Below are 18,932 nucleotides of genomic sequence, written 5' to 3' on the forward strand. Positions count from 1 at the left end.
ATTCTCTAATTTTCTAACATACCTAGACTCATATTCGTATACGGGTTGCAACTTAATCTATATCTTTGATTTCCAACTATCATATTTCGATTTGGACTCATGTATTGTTTAAGTTTGGGCTATATCACCTTCTAAGCTATTCCACATATTTATACGTCTAAATGGAAAACTATATCTTCACATCCTTTCAACATGTGGTCTTTCTTGATTGACCTCTTAAAGCTCTCCCATTTTTAATGAGGAGATCTCTTCTATCAATGCAATCTATCCACTTTAGTGACCTGAACACTGTAATTATGTCACCTCTTTCTCTTCAATATTTCAAAGTTGGCAGACACAGTACTTTTAGTCTTTCCTCCTATGGTTTATCTGCTAGGTTGGGGACCAGTTTGCTTGCTGCCATTTGTATTTTCTCAGTCTTGTTAATATCCTTCACCCTGTGTGGAGACCATACTACTGAGCCATATTCCAGTCTTAGACGTATCAGGGTTTTGATTAATTTTTTCATCATCTTTTCATCCATATATTGGAACGCCACTTTGATCTTCTGCAAGAGTCCATATGTCTCTCCCATAATCCTGCTGATATGTCTGTCTGGTGACAGGTTGTCTTTTATCAACACTCTCACGTCTTTCTCCTCTTTTGCTTTTGTAATATGTTTGCTTCCCGAGGAATAGTTTAAGGATGGCCTTTTGTCGCTGTTGCCCATTTTCAGTACTGTGCATTTTCTTGTACTGAGCTTCATTTCCCATTCTTGGCTCCATGCAAAAATAGTACCTAGATCTTTTTGTAATTTGCTACCATCCTCCACATTTTTCATTCTTCTCATGATTTCTGCATCATCTACAAAAATGCTGGCATAGATTGTTGTTCCTTCCATCATGTCAATAACATAGGCAAAAAACAGTGTTGGTGCAAGCACTGAACCTTGTGGAACTCCACTCGTTACTGCTCTCCAGCTTGACATATTGTCTTTACTACTGTTCTCATGTATCTTTCCTTCAAAAAGACTTTAATTCGTTCTAATAGTTTGCCTCTCTGTCCTCGTACATGCTCCAATTTTCACATAAGTCAACTGTGAGTAACTTGATCAAATGCCTTCTCTAGATTCAGGTACACGCAGTCTACCCACCCCTTTCTTGCAGCATATCAATCACTCTCAAGTAAAAGCTTAAAAGGTTCGACACATATGACTTTCTAAATCTGAAGTAATATTGACTGTCAGAATGTTCATCATCACATGATATCTGGCCCATCGATCTTTCACAATCTTTTCACATAATTTCACAATTGTGCTGGTTAGTGATACTGGCCTATAATTTAGTGGCGTTTCCTTATTTCCGCCTTTGTGAACTGGCTCCACGTTTGTCCTTTTTAAATCAAGTGACACGATGGCTTTCTTCAATGAACATATAATAGGACTGTGGATCTTGTCCGATAGTAGTTCCCTACATTCTTTAAGTATCCAGTTTCAGATCCCGTCAGGTCTTGTGGTTTTTGTCACATCCAATGATTCAAGGAGACTGAGCACTTCCCTCACTTCTACATTTATATTTGGTAAACCTGGTATTTTGCTCCCTCGTTTTGTGTGTGTATTTTCCTAATTGTAATAGACAAGGAAGGAGCAACACCCGTTGGGTCCCGTCTCCTATTCTCTAATTTTCTAACACACCTAGACTCAAATTCATGTACGGTTACAACTTGTATGTGTCTATGTGTGTGTAAATATAAAATTTCATATGATTGAAGCCCCCAAAGAAAAAAATATGAGACGGATTTCATGTAAATACAAGATCCAAATTCCTATTCCATTTCCTTATGTGTATGTCATTATATCACTCCACTTTGGACACCAATGAATAGACAACTGTGACGTAATGTTCATGTCAATGGATGACATAATTAAGACCGAAAAATAAGTGACATCATCATCATCATCATCATCATCATCATCATCATCATCACAACTTTGATGTTCATCTTTGTTTTCTCTTTTTGACTACGAGCCATGTTGATGTATGTAAATTGTACTGAAACAAGATTCATTTGAACTTGCCTACTAGCACTGTTTTTACTAGTTCTGAAATTTATTCGGATAAGTTTCCCATTTCTGTGTGTATTTGATGTGCAAAGAGGAATACTATTGTATGTAATTTGCAGTTGCTGAAAAGCCTACAGAAATAGGCACCATATGAGGGCGGAGCCTATATCATTACGACGTTTTGCATGTTAGAGCTTTATCATGCGCTTGATGAGGCTGTAATAAGTAAAACGTTACACCAATAAATGCTCCGTCCTCACATGGCATTTCTTTTGAAAAGAATACTGATATCATTACCAGTGACGCCGTACATGCATTTCCAAAAGATGCTGGAGGCAGAAGTAGAGGTAAAGCACAAAAATCGTGTCACCTTGTTCCATTTCATGGCTACTGTGCATTTGTTCTTCAGGTTGTTATATTGAACAACCATAAAATTCAGCTTTAACCTCAGGTATACTCTTACACACATATAGACATACACATACACACAAATATAAACACAAACGCGCGCACACACACACACACACTTCATCGGATGGACGGCGTAGAGGACGGTCTGAAGAAAAAGTTAAATTTTCGTGGATCCCAAAGCAAAGGAAGTACCTATTGTATTTACAGGGGGGGATTGCTCGTGGTGTAGTGGGAGGGTGAGGAAAAGGGAGAAGGGGAGGGATAACTGAGGGAAATGGAAGGAAATGAGGAAGGAGAGGACTTGGTCCAGGCAGGCAGACGCCATGTAAACAAAAGAGGGCCGGACCAATTTAGTGACGACGAAATGTCTAACAAAAATGTAAAGATTAGAAACATAGATATGAGTAGCACAATAGAAGGTGAGGATAATAATTTCCATGGATTTAATGAGGGGGGGGGCGGATACCAACCTCCCCCGACTGGCAAGACTCGAAGAAAAACTTGAACAAATGACCGAACATTGGGAGAGTAGGTTCGGTAAAATGTCAAAAATGGCAGAAAGGGTTGAAAGATTGGAAGCACTAGAGAAGGCAAACAAAAACTTAACTAAGGAAATAGAAGAACTAAAAAGACAGTTAAAAGAAGTAAAAGAGGAGAATGAAGAATTAAAGAGGAATAATAAAGAAAACAAAGAGGCCATAGCTAAAGAAGCTAAGGGTTGGAAGACAATCCAAGAAAACAGTAAAGTTGCATTTACTGACATAATTAAACAGCAAATGAAAGAACAAACTGAAGACTCAGTTATTAAAGTGATGAGACAGAAGGAGAATATAGTAAGAGACTTAGCAGATAAAAAGAAATGTATATATTAGGAATGGAAGAGAAACATAACCTAGATAGAACCACAAGAATCAAAGAGGAAAATGAAAAAGTAAGCAGTTAACTACAATTAGTTCAGGAAGATGAACCAGAAATAATGAAACAAATCGAAGAGAAGTTTAGGCTCGGAAAGTATAGTACAGATAAGACCAGACCAATTAAGATTAGATTCAGGTCACAAACGACGGCAGAGAATATCTTATCCAAAACAGGGAAACTAGCAACAAGTGAACAATATAAAAAGGTATGGATAAAAAGGGAAATGAATTAAGAGGAAAGAGAGGAAGAAAAAAAAAAAGGAAAGACTTGAAGCTAAGGAAAAAAACGAGACCAGAACAGAGAAAAAGAGATTCTATTGGAGAGTAGTGAATATGAAAGTAAGAAAATTCGACATACTAGAGAAAAACAAAAGGGAAACAGAGAACACAATGGAAGTGGCAGAAAACTAAGAGTGTCTTACACAAATATAGATGGATTAATAACAGGATTGAATGAGCTGAATGATTATTTGAAGGAAAAAGAACCGGACATAATGGGAATTGTAGAAACAAAATTAAAAAGTCCACTACCACCCAACAGTGTAGGACAAGATGCATATAATTATTGGATTAGAAACAGAGAGACAAAGCAAGGTGGTGGTGTTATGTTCCTGACTAAGAAGGATATAAACGTGAGGTGTGTCACATATGGAAAGAATACAGTAGAGATGATTATGATAGAAGTGGAAGACAGAGATAAAAAGAGCAGAAAATTTGTGATAAATTATGTGCCTCCGAAAACAGCCTCGTGGGAAGAGAGTGAACATAAAAGTATGTTAGAGGACACAAAGATAACATTAGATAAGATAATGGAAGATGGAGGAAGAATAGTTATGATGGGCGACTTTAATTGCAAAGAAGTCTGCTGGGAAGAGATGACAGTAAAGGGTGGAGACGGCTCATGGGGAAACGCTCTACTTGAGATGATTACTGACCATACAATGACACAGTGGATACAGGAGAACACTAGGTATAGAAATGAAGAAGAACCATCGAGACTAGACCTAACAATTACATCTGAACCTAGAATAGTGGAAAAGATTGAATATATAACACCAATAAGTAAAAGTGACCACATATTGATTGAACTGGAACTAAATGAGGAAAAATACATGAAAAGAAATGAACAATATAGAAAAGGAAGAATGATGTATGAAAAAACAAACTTTGATAAAATAGGAGAATTCTTTCAAAAAGAAAACTGGGAAGAAATATACAAAGAAGAAACAACAGTGGAAGAGAAATGGAATATTTTGACAAAAATTTACAAAAAAGGAGTGGAAAAGTATGTCCCAAGACAAAAACAAGAAAATATGTAAAATGCTGGTACAGCAAAAGTTGTAGGGAGTTAAATGACAAAAGAGACAAAGCTTGGACCAGATGGAAAAAAGACAGGCCTGAAAAATGGAAAATATACATTTATTATAGAAATGAATATGTACAAACGTGCAGAGAGGAAAAGAGAAAATATGAAAAAGATGTCATAGAAAAGTGTAAAGATCAACCAAAACTATTCTACAGATTTGTAAACAAACTGAAAAACAAACAAGATTTGGAGAAATTAAGACAAGGAGGAGTTGAATACACAGAGGAAATTGAAATGGCGGAAATTATGAACAAACATTTTAAATCAGTGTTTACAAGGGAAAACATACAACCTGAAGAGATCGAATGGAAAGAGAAAGTCCCCCCATGAAAGAAATAGAAGTAACAAAGAATGAAATATTGAAACACTTGAGTAATCTTGATGTCAGAAAATCGCATGGACCAGATGAAATAGCAAACTGGATTTTGAAAGAATGCAGGAATGAACTGGCAGACAAAATACATAGCATAATAAACAGTTCCTTGAAAGAAGGAAAAGTTCCAGAAGATTGGAAAAAAGCAAATATAGTACCTATATATAAAGGAGGAAATAAAGAAGACCCTACCAACTATAGACCAGTCTCTCTAACAAGTACAATAGCAAAAATTTGTGAAAGAATTGTCAAAAGTAGATGGGTAAAATATTTAGAAAAAAACAAAGTGTTAAATCCAAGGCAATTTGGATTCAGACAAGGACGATCATGCGTCACCAATTTAATATGTTTCTATTCAAGGCTAATAGATATAATACAAGAAAGAGATGGGCTGATTGTGCATTTCTAGACCTAAAAAAAGCTTTTGACAAAGTACCACATAAGAAGTTGCTTAAGAAATTAGAAACTGAAGGAGGAATACAGGGCAAACTGCTTAATTGGATGGAAGACTTTTTGCAAGAAAGAAAAATGAGAGTAGTGATAAGAGACAAACACTCAAAATGGGATGAAGTAATAAGCGGTGTTCCACAAGGAATAGTTCTGGCCCCAATAATGTTTGCTATATATATTAATGATATGGATGAAGGAATTGAAAGCTATAATAGCTTTTTTGCAGATGATGCAAAACTATTGAAAAAAGTGAAAACGGAAGAAGATTGTGAATCACTACAGAGTGATCTAAATAAAGTACAGGAATGGAGTAGGAAGTGGGAGATGGAGTTCAATACAAAAAGTGTAATATAATGGAATTTGGAAAAAGCAAAAACAGAATAACAGGATCATATAAATTGGGAGAAGAATAAAAAAAGTAGAAAATGAGAAGGACCTGGGAGTCATTGTTATGAATAATATGTCACCTGAGAAACATGTAAATAAGATTTTTGGAGAAACTTATAATTTAATAAGAACAATCAAAGTGGTATTTACATACCTGGATGAAGAAATGGTGAAGAAAATTCTAATCACCCTGATAAGACCAAGATTGGAATATGCAGCAACGATATGGTCACCAAGTACAAAAAAAATGTATAAAAAAAAACTTGAAAGAATACAAAGAGCAATTACAAATTTGGCACCAACACTCTCAAAACTATCATATGAAGAGAGACTAGCAAAACTTGAACTACAGACACTAGAGCAAAGAAGAGAGAGAGGAGATTTGATAGCTATTTACAGAATCATGAAAGGCATAGACATTACTGATAGAGAGAATCTGATAAAATGGGATGACAGAAATACAAGAGGACACGGAAAGAAAATCAAGAAAGACAGCTATAGAAGAGATGTGAAAAAGAACAGCTTTCCTCACAGAGTAATAGACAGTTGGAACAAGTTAGATGAGAAAGTGGTGTGTGCAAAAACAATACATGAATTTAGAAATAGTTTAGATAAAATGAGATATGAAGACTGGAAGTGACGAGCATAGCTCCCCTTCCCGTAAAATACAACTAGGTAAATACAGACACACATCCTCCCCTCTCCTGTTTCTCCTCCTTCCTTTCCATCTTCCCTCCTTCCATTCCTTCCTTCTGCCTATTCCATCCTTTCCTTTCTTTCGCATTCCAAAATTTCCCTTTTCCTTCTCTCCTTTCCTTTTCTCTTTCCCCTCCCTTCCTTTCTTCTGTCCATCCTCATTTTCTTCCACGTTTCCTTTCTTCTCACTTGTCTTTCTTCCTTTCCTTCCTCTTACCTTTTTTCTCTCACTCCTTCCCTCTCCCTTTCCCACTTTCCTTCTTCTCTCCCCCCTCCTACTTTCTTTCTATCCTTCTTTCTTTCCCTTTTTTCAATCCTCCTCCCTACCCTCCTTCCACCCTTCCATCTTTTCCTCTTGTTTTCCTTCTCCCCTTCCCTCTTCTCTTCCTTCCTCCCTTTCTCCCTACTTTCTCTTCTCCTCCTGTCTTCCTCTCTTCGTTCATATACGTCTTCCTTCTTCTCCTTTCCTTTCCTTCCTTCTTTTTAGTTCCTCTTTTTTTTCTCTATTTCTCCTCCCCATCCCTCCTATTTCTTTTCTTCTTCCTTATTTCGTTCTTACCCTCCAACCTACATTCATTCCTTCATTTGTTCATTCTCTCCTCTCTTATTTATTTTCTTCCTTCCATCTTTCATTCCTTTCTCCCTCTCTTCTCTACTTCTGATCAGTATTTCCTTCCCTCTCTGTCTTCCTTCTTCTTCTCCTTCCCTTCCTTTTTTTCTTTCCTTTCTTATTTCCTTCTCTTCCTGCCTTCCTTCATACCTTCCTTCTTTCCTACTCTCCTTTCTTCGTTTTTTTCTTCCCTCCTTCCTTCCCCACCTTCCTGTTTCATTCTTCCTTTTTTTCCATCTCCTCTCCCTTCCTTCTTCCTTCCTATCATTCTTACACCTTGTCTTCCTTCTTCCTTTTTTCCTCCCTTCCTTTCTTCCTCCTTATTTTCCTTTCCCCCTTCCTCATCCCACTCTTCCTTCCTCTCCACCCTCCTTTCCTTTCTTCTTTTTTCCTTCCTTCATTTCCCTTCCATCTTTTCCTTCTTTCCCTTTGTCCTTTCCTTCTTTACCTCCCTTCCGCCCTTCTCTCTTCCCACTCCCCCCTTTTTCCTTCCCTCACTTCTTCCTTACCTTGAATGCATATGTCGTTTATGAAGGTCCAGTTTCCCGCAAAGCATTCTGAGAACCGGAGGGTTTCCCCTGAGACCCACTTCAAGTCAGCTTGGCATCTGAATATCGTAAGGTTTCCGGGAAATTCTCTCACTATTTCTGCGTTTTCTGGCACTTCGGGGATGCCATTACAAGTCGGAACTGAAAAGAAAACGACGAAGAGATGAGAATGTGAGTGAATTACGGGAGATGTGGGAGCAATAAGACCAGAAGTAGACGTTATTCAAACACGTCCGTCACTGGCTGACCTAAGAGCAAAACCAAGAATTGTGACAAACTGTCACTCTGTGCATACATGGAAATACTCATATTCAGGCAGAAGAAAGCATACCTTTGTACACACACACATACACATGCACAAGGAGAGATAAACCTTTCTTGTACTTACTACTTGGATTGCTGTCCAATACACATTGTGGCCCTTGTAGCAAGATGCCATCTGTGCAGGTTAGAATTTCGACCCGTGAGTTCGTGTTCCACTTGTAGTTGCTAATACAGGTGTATACCGCCAGATTCTCCACCTCGTCCATATTCATAGTGGCTAACGGAACGGGACAGATCGCCTGTGTCTCTGGAACACAAACATAATGGTAATGTTATTGTTTACAGTCACTGTATATACATTCTTAGTGTCAGTAATTATAGAGGAATAAGAGTGCAGGGCAAGGGGGTTAACCTTTCTAAGCGGGCGCGCGCCAAAGTCGCTCAATCTACGATGTAAAAACTTTCTCACGCGTCAACCGATATTGGTACTGGGAACTTATTATTATTTACAATCCTTGTACTGGGTGAACATTTTCAAATAAAGAAAATACACGGTAAGTGTGATTTGTAAGTCATATTAGATTGAATGAATGTAGGACTTAGTAAAGTAATTTTTACTTAAAGGTCGGTCTTGTCTTTGTGCGGAGTTCTAGTAGTCCTATAAAGCCACGCAATTCAAAGACTCAATTTTTAACATCTCCAAAAAAGTAGATAATGATTCTTATTTTCACATAGTTTTAACAGAAACTTACGTTCATGGCAAACATGCTGAGCAGCAATCTTCACCATTTTTTATATAACATGATGAGGTCGCTGAAAACGAGATAATGACTTCAGATACCTTTTGTGGTGTGACATCTCTATTTTTTTTTTTAGATAAGAGTTTGAACCATCGTGTAGCGGAACGTGGGTTTTGTTTACAAAAGATTTTATTGTTTACGAAACGTGAAAGAATAAATAGAATTGTGGTCAAAGAATCTCATCACGTCTAGCAGGCATCCAGATAAAAACGCAAAAAGTACACAGGAAAAACCAGTATTGCCACGAGCTTTTACCAAAACTGTCGTATGTAGGACTTCAAAGTTACCGTTTTCATGAATATATATATATGTATATGTGCATATATATATACACACACACATATATATATATATATATATATATATATATACACATACATATACCAAAGGCTTTTTCTCCCATATAAGGGAGGTAGCCCCCCCCCCCCAAAAAAAAAAAAAAAAAGTCAGAAACCACGCCCACCCATTCTATCACCTACATACTCCATTCCCCTCTATCCACTTCCCTCCCTCTTATCTTGGCACTTCCTGGATGACAGGTCATCCCTGCATCTTGTCCACTGCCCTGGATCAGAAACAGTGTCGCAAGACATAGCACATCCATAGCAAGGCCGCTTGATTAAATCGGCGACTCCCTCTCTCCGTCCCCTCATGCAGAAAAAAAGACAGGAAGAAATCCCTTCGGGATGCGTCATTTTATTTCTCATACTGGTTTACCTCCCACTTGTCTCCATTTTCTTTAACCATCTTCAGTCCCTGACCCACCACCCTTGCATTTACCTATCGCACCAGCCCATTCATGTATAAATTGAACAGCCATGGCAACATAGCACATCCCTTATGAAGTCCCACCTTTATCTCAAACCATTCACTCTCTCCATTTCTAATCCTTACACAAGCTCTACTACTCTCGTAAAAATTCTTGACTGCTCTTAACAGCTTTCCTCCTATCCCATATATCTACAATACCTCCTACAGTGCCTACCTGTCTACCATGTCATAAGCCTTTTCCAGATCCATAAAAGCCTAAAATACATCCTTACCTTTTCCTATAGCTTTCTCACATATCTGTCTTACCACAGGAATCTGATCCACGCAACCCCCACCTCTCCTAAGCCCACACTGTTCCTCACCAATTACTTCCTGTTCCTCTCCTAACTCTCTTAATCAAGACCCTCCCATAAGCCTTCCCAACTACACTCAACAAGTTGATACCTCTGAAACTACAACGCTCACACTTGTCCCCTTTTCTCTTGTAAAGTGGAGCTATACAGGCACTCCTCCAGTCCTCCGACGCCTCTACCCTCTCTTAAACAAACATTAAATAACTTTACCAGCCAGTCCACCATCACTATACCTCCTTTTTTCAGGCATTCTGCATAGCATCCATCCAACCCAGGTGCTTTACCTGCTCTCATCATCTTAACAGCTGCCTTCACTTCATCTTTCTTTATTTTTCCTCTATTTTCCTCACTCATCACGGTCATTTTCTTAGCACTTCCCACTGCAACTACCTTTTCCTCCCTATCCACCTTCACATTTACTAACTCCCTACAATACTCCGCCCAGCTTTCTCTCACTGCCTCCTCTTCCATTATCATCTCTCCATCTGTACCTTTTACCTTTTCTTCTCTACTTGATTCGCCTCCTCTTCCTCTCTTAATTTCTTTCAAAAACATTTTTTATTACTTTCAAAATTTTCTGTCATATTCTTCTCCCATTTCACATCTGCTCTCCTCGTTGCCTCCTTTATCTTATTCTTTACTTCTCTTCTCTTTACTTTGTATCTCTCATATGATTCCCTCGTTTTAGTTTGTAACTAATCTATGAAAGTTTGCTTCCTCTCTTCTACAACCTTCTTTACTTCCTCATCCCATCACTCACTACCCTTCCTTCTATTTCCTCCCACCCTTCTTGTTCCACATATCATCTTTGCACACCTTATGACTCCCTCCTTCAACCATCCCCATTCCTCTTCCACTTCTAGTTCTACTCTATCCTTCACTCCCTCCCACTCCTCTCTCAGCTTCTTATACTCCTTTTCCTTTTCTTTCTCATTTAAGCAGTTCACTTTAAGTACCTCCCTACCTTCTGCCCTTTTCCTCTTTCTACACCTATCCTCCACTCTCAGCTTACCTTCCACCAAAAAATGATCTGATATTCCCCCACTGTCTCCCCTTAGAACATGTACATCCAAAACCCTTCCTACTATACTCCTGGTTACCACTATATAGTTCATTAACGCTCTATCTACCACTCTTTCATCCACCACCTCTCCCATGTGTACTTATGCTTGACTTTCTTCCTAAAAACTGTCTTTGCTATCATCAACTCTCTTTCGAGACACATCTCCATCATCAACTCTCTTTCGAGACACATCTCCATCATCAACTCTCCACTACGATTTTTTCCTGAAACTCCATATTTCCCAATCACTCTGTCTATTGGTTCATTTCCTACCCTAGTATTAAGGTCTCCCAATACCACTACATTAATATTTCTCCCTAATCCCTCTATGCACTCATTTAAATCCATCCAAAAAGCCTCCCTTTCCTCTACATTCTTCTCACTACTAGGTCCATATGCACTTACAAAAGCCCATATCTCCCTTCCCAGCTTCACCTTCATCCAGATTAACCTTGATGAAACCTCCTTCCACTCCACTACACGCTTACTTATCTCTTCACATACTAGTATAGCCACCCCTTCTCTCCCTCGTCCTCTCTTCACTCCTGAGAACCTCCCAACTACACTCCCAAACTCACACTCGTAGTTTCACTCAGTGCCAACACATCCGTCTTTCTTCTCACAAACATGCTGCCTTTCTCTTCCCTTTTACTCTCATCTGTACCACATCCGCGCACATTAAAAAACCCAAAATTAGGGTACTGATTGGCAAACTCCTAGAACCTCTTATGCCTTTACTTTTTTAGGAATGTCCCCTTTGGGGCTACAGGTAGCAGGATTCCTAGTCCTATCCCCGTCCCGTTCTTTTTGTCGCCTCGTACGACTCAAGTGGGAATACTTGGTGACAGCATCCCCCCCCCCACCACCACCACCACAGGGTAGGCGAACAAAGGAAATGAATATTCAGTGAAATGGTACAGGACAGTAACAAGGGGTTGGGGGACAGCATAACGGAGGTACAGTCGTAGTATAATAAAAGTGTCGTCATTTCTCCATGAACAGTCTTCCTCTATCACAGACAAAAATGATGTGTAGCTTTAGTCCGTGGGGGCGCCCCATATAGACCCTAAAGTATAAACTGCATGCTACTTTACTATAATAACATGCAGCCAATACCCCAGACGGGGTAATATATATATATATATATATATATATATATATATATATATATATATATATATATATATATATATATATATATATATATATATACACACACACATACATACATATACCAAAGGCTTTTTCCCTCTTACAAGGGAGGTAGCCAAAAAACAAAGGTATAAAAACCATTCCCACCCATTTCACCCCTAATACACTCCACTCCCCCTCCACCCTCTACCCTCCCTCAGAAGGTGCCAAGATAAGAGGGAGGGTAGAGGGTGGAAGGGAGTGGAGTGTATTAGGGATGGAATGCGTGGAAATGGTTTTTATGCCTTTGGTTTTTCGCTGCCTGCCTTGTTTGTGTGTGTGTATTCACCTTGGTCTTTGGATCACGTGCTGGACTCGTGATCTACAGCTATTTCCCTCCAGGAAGAGAGCCCAGAGCTCATATGACCGATCTATGTATAATGCGGTGACCTTACACGCACACACACACGAGAATTGGAGTAACGACTCGAAGCGCAGCGATACTGAAATTATTTCAGCCCTGGGCAGGATTCGAACCGAACCGCCGTAGTGACAGTCGGGTACTCTACCAATCGCGCCACCGAGTCGTTTGTGTGTGTGTGTGTGTGTGTGTGTGTGTGTAGGTATATGTACATATATGCCCTGCAAAATACAAAATATGTGTGGTACGTGCTTACGTCACAATAGACTTCAAAATTTGTTGTACTTGGCTCCTCCACCAAGAAATAAATAGGGTTCAGTAAATTTTAACTAATAATTGCTTTACAATATAAAATACTAGTAAAGAAATCAAGAATGATATGGAAAAAGTTAACACTAACTCAAGTAAAGAAGATAGCATGAAAAAAAAATGTAAACATCTATTACCAAAACACAATATCTTCTGTATATAAAAAGATGAAAATGTATTAAAAGATATAATACATAAGATTTGTAAACCACCAAAACAAGAGTATATATATGTGTGTGTGTGTGTAAGGCAGATATGTGAGAAAGCTTTAGGGAAAGGTAAGGATGTTTTTAGACCTTTATGGGTTTGGAAAATGCTTGTGACAGGATAGACAGGAAGGCACTGTTGGAGGTTTTACAGATATATTTGACTGGTGGAAACCTGTTAAGGGCAGTCAAGAGTTTTCACGGGAGTAGTAGAGCCTGTGTCAGACTGGGAAATGGAGAGAGCGAGTGGTTTGAGGTAAAGATGGGACTGCTTCAGGGACGTGTCATGTCGCCCTGGTTGTTCAATGTGTCCATATATGGAGTGGTGCGAGAGGATGGGCAGGAGATTGGAGATGGTTAAAGAAAATGGAGAAAAGAATGGACGGAGAGGGGGGGGGGTTCGCCGATTAAATGAAGCTGCATTGCTGTGGATGTGCTGTATCTTGCTTCACTGCTTCTGACCCAGGGCAGTGGGTGAGATGCAGGGGAGAAAAAGCCATTGGCATATATATGTATGTATGTATTATTATTTTTGTTGTCATATCATGTTAATGTTAATCATCACTGGTAGTTATTTTTATTAATACGATAATGTAATACCAATAATATCGAGGCGTAGAAGAAGGGTCGTGACCATGAGCAGGAGGTGGAGAGCCATCCGCCGGGGCCCCTTGATCACCCCCAGAGCCCCCATGGACCCGTCCGAGGGTCTTCCCTCCGTCATGGATCCTGTTGGGGAAGGTTTGTCGGGGAATGACGTTGACAGCGTATCACATTGAACCTAGTGGGCAATAGAAGAAAACGCAATTTATCACAAATAATGGATTTTGTGTGTGTGTGTATATATATATATATATATATATATATATATATATATGTATGTGTATATATATATATATGTGTGTGTGTGTTGTCACATATATTCCCATATATGTAAGGTGGGAATAGTTTTATTGCTTGGATAACGGCACCCCGCGATTACGTGGAGTGTCAGATTACAGGACGAGTACTGAGGAGGACGCGTGGGAAGGAAACCTACTCAATGGAGTATTTGTTCTAACACTCAGCCTAGAACGAAGGAGAACGTTTTTAGTTAATTGACCAATGAGGTTCAACCACCATAGACGCAATTCCTATGGGCCAATCAGAGGGTTTTTTGAAGAAGAACCAGGGCGACTTGGGCGTGTCAGAATCAGTTGGAGGGTAGAGGGGAAAGTGTAAAGGTGTGCCTCGAAGGGGGTCGTCGGCTGAAGTAAGTCCTCTGTACTCCCCCTGTATTAGTCGTAAGAGTCATTAACTCAGCTAGGGTGAGAATTTCACACCATGTAGTAGTAGGAAATGTCTATAGTAGTGACTTAGACAGTGTTTTTCGTTGGTAAAGTATTAATTAATTAATTAATCTTCTTTCACCCCCGTTAAAAGTTTTCGAGCGGGAATCTTCTGTTTTGAAATATATTTACTCATTTGAATGTAAACTTATTTACACACTTGAAGTTTAGTAATTGTAATCCTTCATGTAATCCTTAACGTAAATGAATATTGTTAAACGTTATTCTGTGCGTTTCATTTTTCTTGATTTTCTTGATTTTAATAAAATCAAGTGGCGACCTTGTAATTTCTATTGGAGTTTTCCCAAAGACATGGGGTCTTGGGAACTCAGTCACCCATTCACTCTTACTATGTGTTACGAGTCTGACAACTTTACAATTTCTATTTGAGTTATCCCAAAGACATGGGGTCTTGGGAACTCATTTCACATACTTAATCTATTGCAAGTCAGATAGGTGAGCGAGATTCGTAACATATAAATTGGCGACCTTGCCAGGATTTTAACGGTAAAGTGAAAGAATTACCAACGAAAATATTTAGTATTAAATAGGATCAATAGTGTGAGAAAATGAAGTTGACAAGTACAGAGGAGGTATTGGAGTTTGTACACAAACAACCTACTAAAAAGGAGATACAGAACCTTACTGCTAACGATTTAAGATTCATAGCACAAAGTCTAGGGGTTGAGCACGCACATGAGGCAAATAAAACTGAATTAATAAGAATTGTTGTAGAAATAGTGCATAATCGAGATGAGAGTGGGGCAATGAGAGGTGAAGGAAGGGCAGATAGAGAGTCTGTCACTTCAGAATGTGAGGAAGAGGAAGAAGTGGAAGAGGAAATGGAGAAGGGTGAATCTCAAAACACTGAGTCTCGATTAAGCGAATTACGGTTGAAGTTAGAGATAGCTAAGATAGAAGCTGAAGTAAAAAGGGAAGAAACTGAGAGAGCTAAGATAGAAGCTGAAGTAAAAAGGGAAGAAACTGAGAGAGCTAAGATAGAAGCTGAAGTAAAAAGGGAAGAAACTGAGAGAGTTAAGATGGAAACTGAAAAGGCTAGAGTAGACAATGAAAACCTTAGACTTCAAGTTAACTTACAAGAAAGTAGACGAGTGCTATCAGAATCTCAATTCGTGAATAGAAGGCTCAACTTTGATGTAGTGCATAACGCTAAATTGCTTCCTGAATTTGATGAATCACAGGTGGATACTTATTTTAGAACGTTTGAAGGAATAGCGGAAGATTATCAGTGGCCGAAGCAGTATTGGCCTGCATTGTTGCGAACAAGCCTCAGAGGCAAGCCGCTAAGAGTTTATGGTGCTTTAGAGGATTCACAAAGGATTACGATGAAATCAAAGCAGCCATCCTACGAGCCTGTGAATTAGTGCCTGAAGTTTATAGGGTAAAATTTAGGAATCTGAGGAAGCAATCTAATATCTCACACGTTGAATTCAGTAGAGAGAAAAGAATGTTATGGGATCAATGGGTAAGATCCCGTAACGTAAATGGAGATTATAGGAAACTAGCTGAGTTAATGTTAATGGAAGAGTATCTGAGATCCATCCCTAAAGAGGTGTCATTGTATCTTCAGGAGAAAGAAGTCTCGAAGTTGGAAGAGGCTGCAGTATTAGCAGATAAATATGAAATACTTAAACCTACTGCAGGGAAATTCTCAGTTACTCCAAGGGGGAGAGAGGAACAGCCGAGGATCCCACAATCAACCTCCTCAGGTGGACCTACAAAATCCCTAGAGGTCAAGAAAGGTGACTATATTAAGTCATCACAGATAATTTCATGTAGCTATTGTGGAAGGATAGGCCACCTGACGAGGGATTGTTGGCACAGGAGAAGGGAAATAGAGGGGGTTAAACCCATAGTATTATTAAATAGATGGGACACCCACATAGAAAGTAAAGTCCGAGAGGGGGAGGACGAGGAGGAGACCACCAAAGTAGTGGCCCTCATGAGTAAGGTTGCCACAGACGGCATGGAGAAGGATGAGATGAAACCTCACTTGAGAGGTTATGACCCGTTCCTTTTTCAAGGAACAGTCACCATAAAGGGAGAGAAGAGAAAAGAGGTGACCATTCTGAGAGACTCAGGAGCACTCCAATCAGTAATGCTGAGCAGTTTAGTAGAAAAACCTATAGTAAAAGGGAGAGTAGTTATAGGCTCCCTAGGAGGCCTAACAAAGGTGCCACTGGTGGAGGTAGATATGGAATCACCTCTATATGAGGGACAGGCAAAGATAGGCCTAGTAGATCAGTTGCCAGTGGAAGGAGTTGAAGTCATTCTAGGAAATGACTTAGTGGGTGGGAAGATGTGCCCCACACCTACATGGGAGAGAAGAGAGAGAGACCCCACTAAGGACCAAGTGAGGCCAATAAAGGTCTCGAAAGGGGAAGGCTGTAGAAATCCTAAATGTAAGGACAGTCTGAATCCCGAGGGAAGAATCCCTAGTGAAAATACTCAAGTCGAGACAGAGGTGGACTTGAGGTTCCTGTTCCGTGAGGAACGAGGCAGCGAGTCGGAAGTGTTTGACCTGACTCGCCTGTTTATGGGAGAGAAGAAGGGAGATGGAAAGAGTCTAAATGACTCACACAGAAAGGGAGAGAAGAAAGGAGAGAAGTGGAGTCTAAGTGGCTCACACAGAAAGGGAGAGAAGAAAGGAGAGAAATGGAGTCTAAGTGACTCGCACATAAAGGGAGAGAAGAAAGGAGATGGGAGGAGTCTAAATGACTCACACAGAATGGGTGAGAAGAAAGGAGAAAAGAGTCCTAATGACTCACAAAGAATTGGAGAGAAGAAGGGAGAAACAAGGGGTCCCAGTGTCTTACAGGGAATGGGAGAGAAGGAGGTGGAGGCAATGAGCAGAAGGTTGACCTCATGTTGGCAGAGTGTTCAAGAGCGAGTGAAGGCGAAAGTGCGAGAATTTAAACGAGGAGCGAGGCTCAGCGACCCGTACGACGTGACAAAACGAGTGAGGGAACTGAACAAAGTGGTTGTCACTCCGGGTAGGAGACGGAAGCAGCAGTTGTGTCATCTCGGTGTGTGGAAAGCGTACCAGGAGAGGGACAAGAGTGATATGGGTGTGTCTGGCGGTAGTGTGCATGCCGTCTCCATCGGGCCTGAGGAAGACGAGGACTCGACCTTCCCCACCTTTGAGATGACGTGGAAGGCGAATGCAGAGGTGTGGCCACAGGTGGTGAGCCAGCTGGGTCATCTTTCGGCTGAGCAGCGAGAGGACCTACTGGAGTTGCAGAGACGATACCAGGAGAGCTTTCGGGATGCCCCTGAGAGGACCCACCTGACACTGCATGACGTGGACGGGAAGATGCGACGCCCATCAAGCAAGCCCCGTATCGTGTGAACCCGCAATAAGTGACTATCATTGAGGAAGGAACAAAGTTCCAGTGGACAAAGACTTATAATTCCGTTGTGCTTAATCTAAGAGTGTCAAAGAAAAGGGTATGCCATCAATGATCTTAGCAATTAAGTATTTTGTTGTGCATGTCCATGTTGGTGCCCAGGTAACGGTTTTCACAGACCACCATCCCTTGAAGTACCTTAACAAGTTTAAAGATAAGAACCTCCGCTTAACCAGATGGAGTTTGTTTTTGCAGGAGTATCATTTAGATGTTCGTCATGTACGAGGGAAGACAATGTGGTAGCCGATTGCCTGTCGATATTGTAAGTATATTCTCCCTCAAGTAAACAAAAAAACAAAAATCTTTTCAAGATTTTTTTTTTAACCTTAAAGAGGGAGGTGTCACATATATTCCCATATATGTAAGGTGGGAATAGTTTTATTGCTTGGATAACGGCACCCCGCGATTACGTGGAGTGTCAGATTACAGGACGAGTACTGAGGAGGACGCGTGGGAAGGAAACCTACTCAATGGAGTATTTGTTCTAACACTCAGCCTAGAACGAAGGAGAACGTTTTTAGTTAATTGACCAATGAGGTTCAACCACCATAGACGCAATTCCTATGGGCCAATCAGAGGGTTTTTTGAAGAAGAACCAGGGCGACTTGGGCGTGTCAGAATCAGTTGGAGGGTAGAGGGGAAAGTGTAAAGGTGTGCCTCGAAGGGGGTCGTCGGCTGAAGTAAGTCCTCTGTACTCCCCCTGTATTAGTCGTAAGAGTCATTAACTCAGCTAGGGTGAGAATTTCACACCATGTAGTAGTAGGAAATGTCTATAGTAGTGACTTAGACAGTGTTTTTCGTTGGTAAAGTATTAATTAATTAATTAATCTTCTTTCACCCCCGTTAAAAGTTTTCGAGCGGGAATCTTCTGTTTTGAAATATATTTACTCATTTGAATGTAAACTTATTTACACACTTGAAGTTTAGTAATTGTAATCCTTCATGTAATCCTTAACGTAAATGAATATTGTTAAACGTTATTCTGTGCGTTTCATTTTTCTTGATTTTCTTGATTTTAATAAAATCAAGTGGCGACCTTGTAATTTCTATTGGAGTTTT

General features: G+C 39.9%; 1 protein-coding gene across 1 annotated transcript in view; it reads right to left on the bottom strand.

Moving 5' to 3' along the window:
• LOC143032604 (uncharacterized) overlaps window positions 1-13,846 on the bottom strand; it is a 204,340-nt gene extending 190,494 nt beyond the window's left edge. The window contains exons 1-3 of the mRNA XM_076197475.1: window positions 13,718-13,846; window positions 8,188-8,370; window positions 7,761-7,940 (exon numbers count right to left, since the gene is read on the bottom strand). Coding sequence (XP_076053590.1) covers window positions 7,761-7,940; window positions 8,188-8,370; window positions 13,718-13,841 — 487 coding nt within the window. The 5' untranslated portion in view covers window positions 13,842-13,846. The remainder of the gene's footprint in view (window positions 1-7,760; window positions 7,941-8,187; window positions 8,371-13,717) is intronic.
• Between the last annotated feature and the right edge of the window lie 5,086 nt (window positions 13,847-18,932).

The sequence above is a fragment of the Oratosquilla oratoria genome, chromosome 14 (genome assembly GCF_046742065.1).
Source record: "Oratosquilla oratoria isolate Oo_2021 chromosome 14, ASM4674206v1, whole genome shotgun sequence".
NCBI lineage: Eukaryota > Metazoa > Arthropoda > Malacostraca > Stomatopoda > Squillidae > Oratosquilla > Oratosquilla oratoria.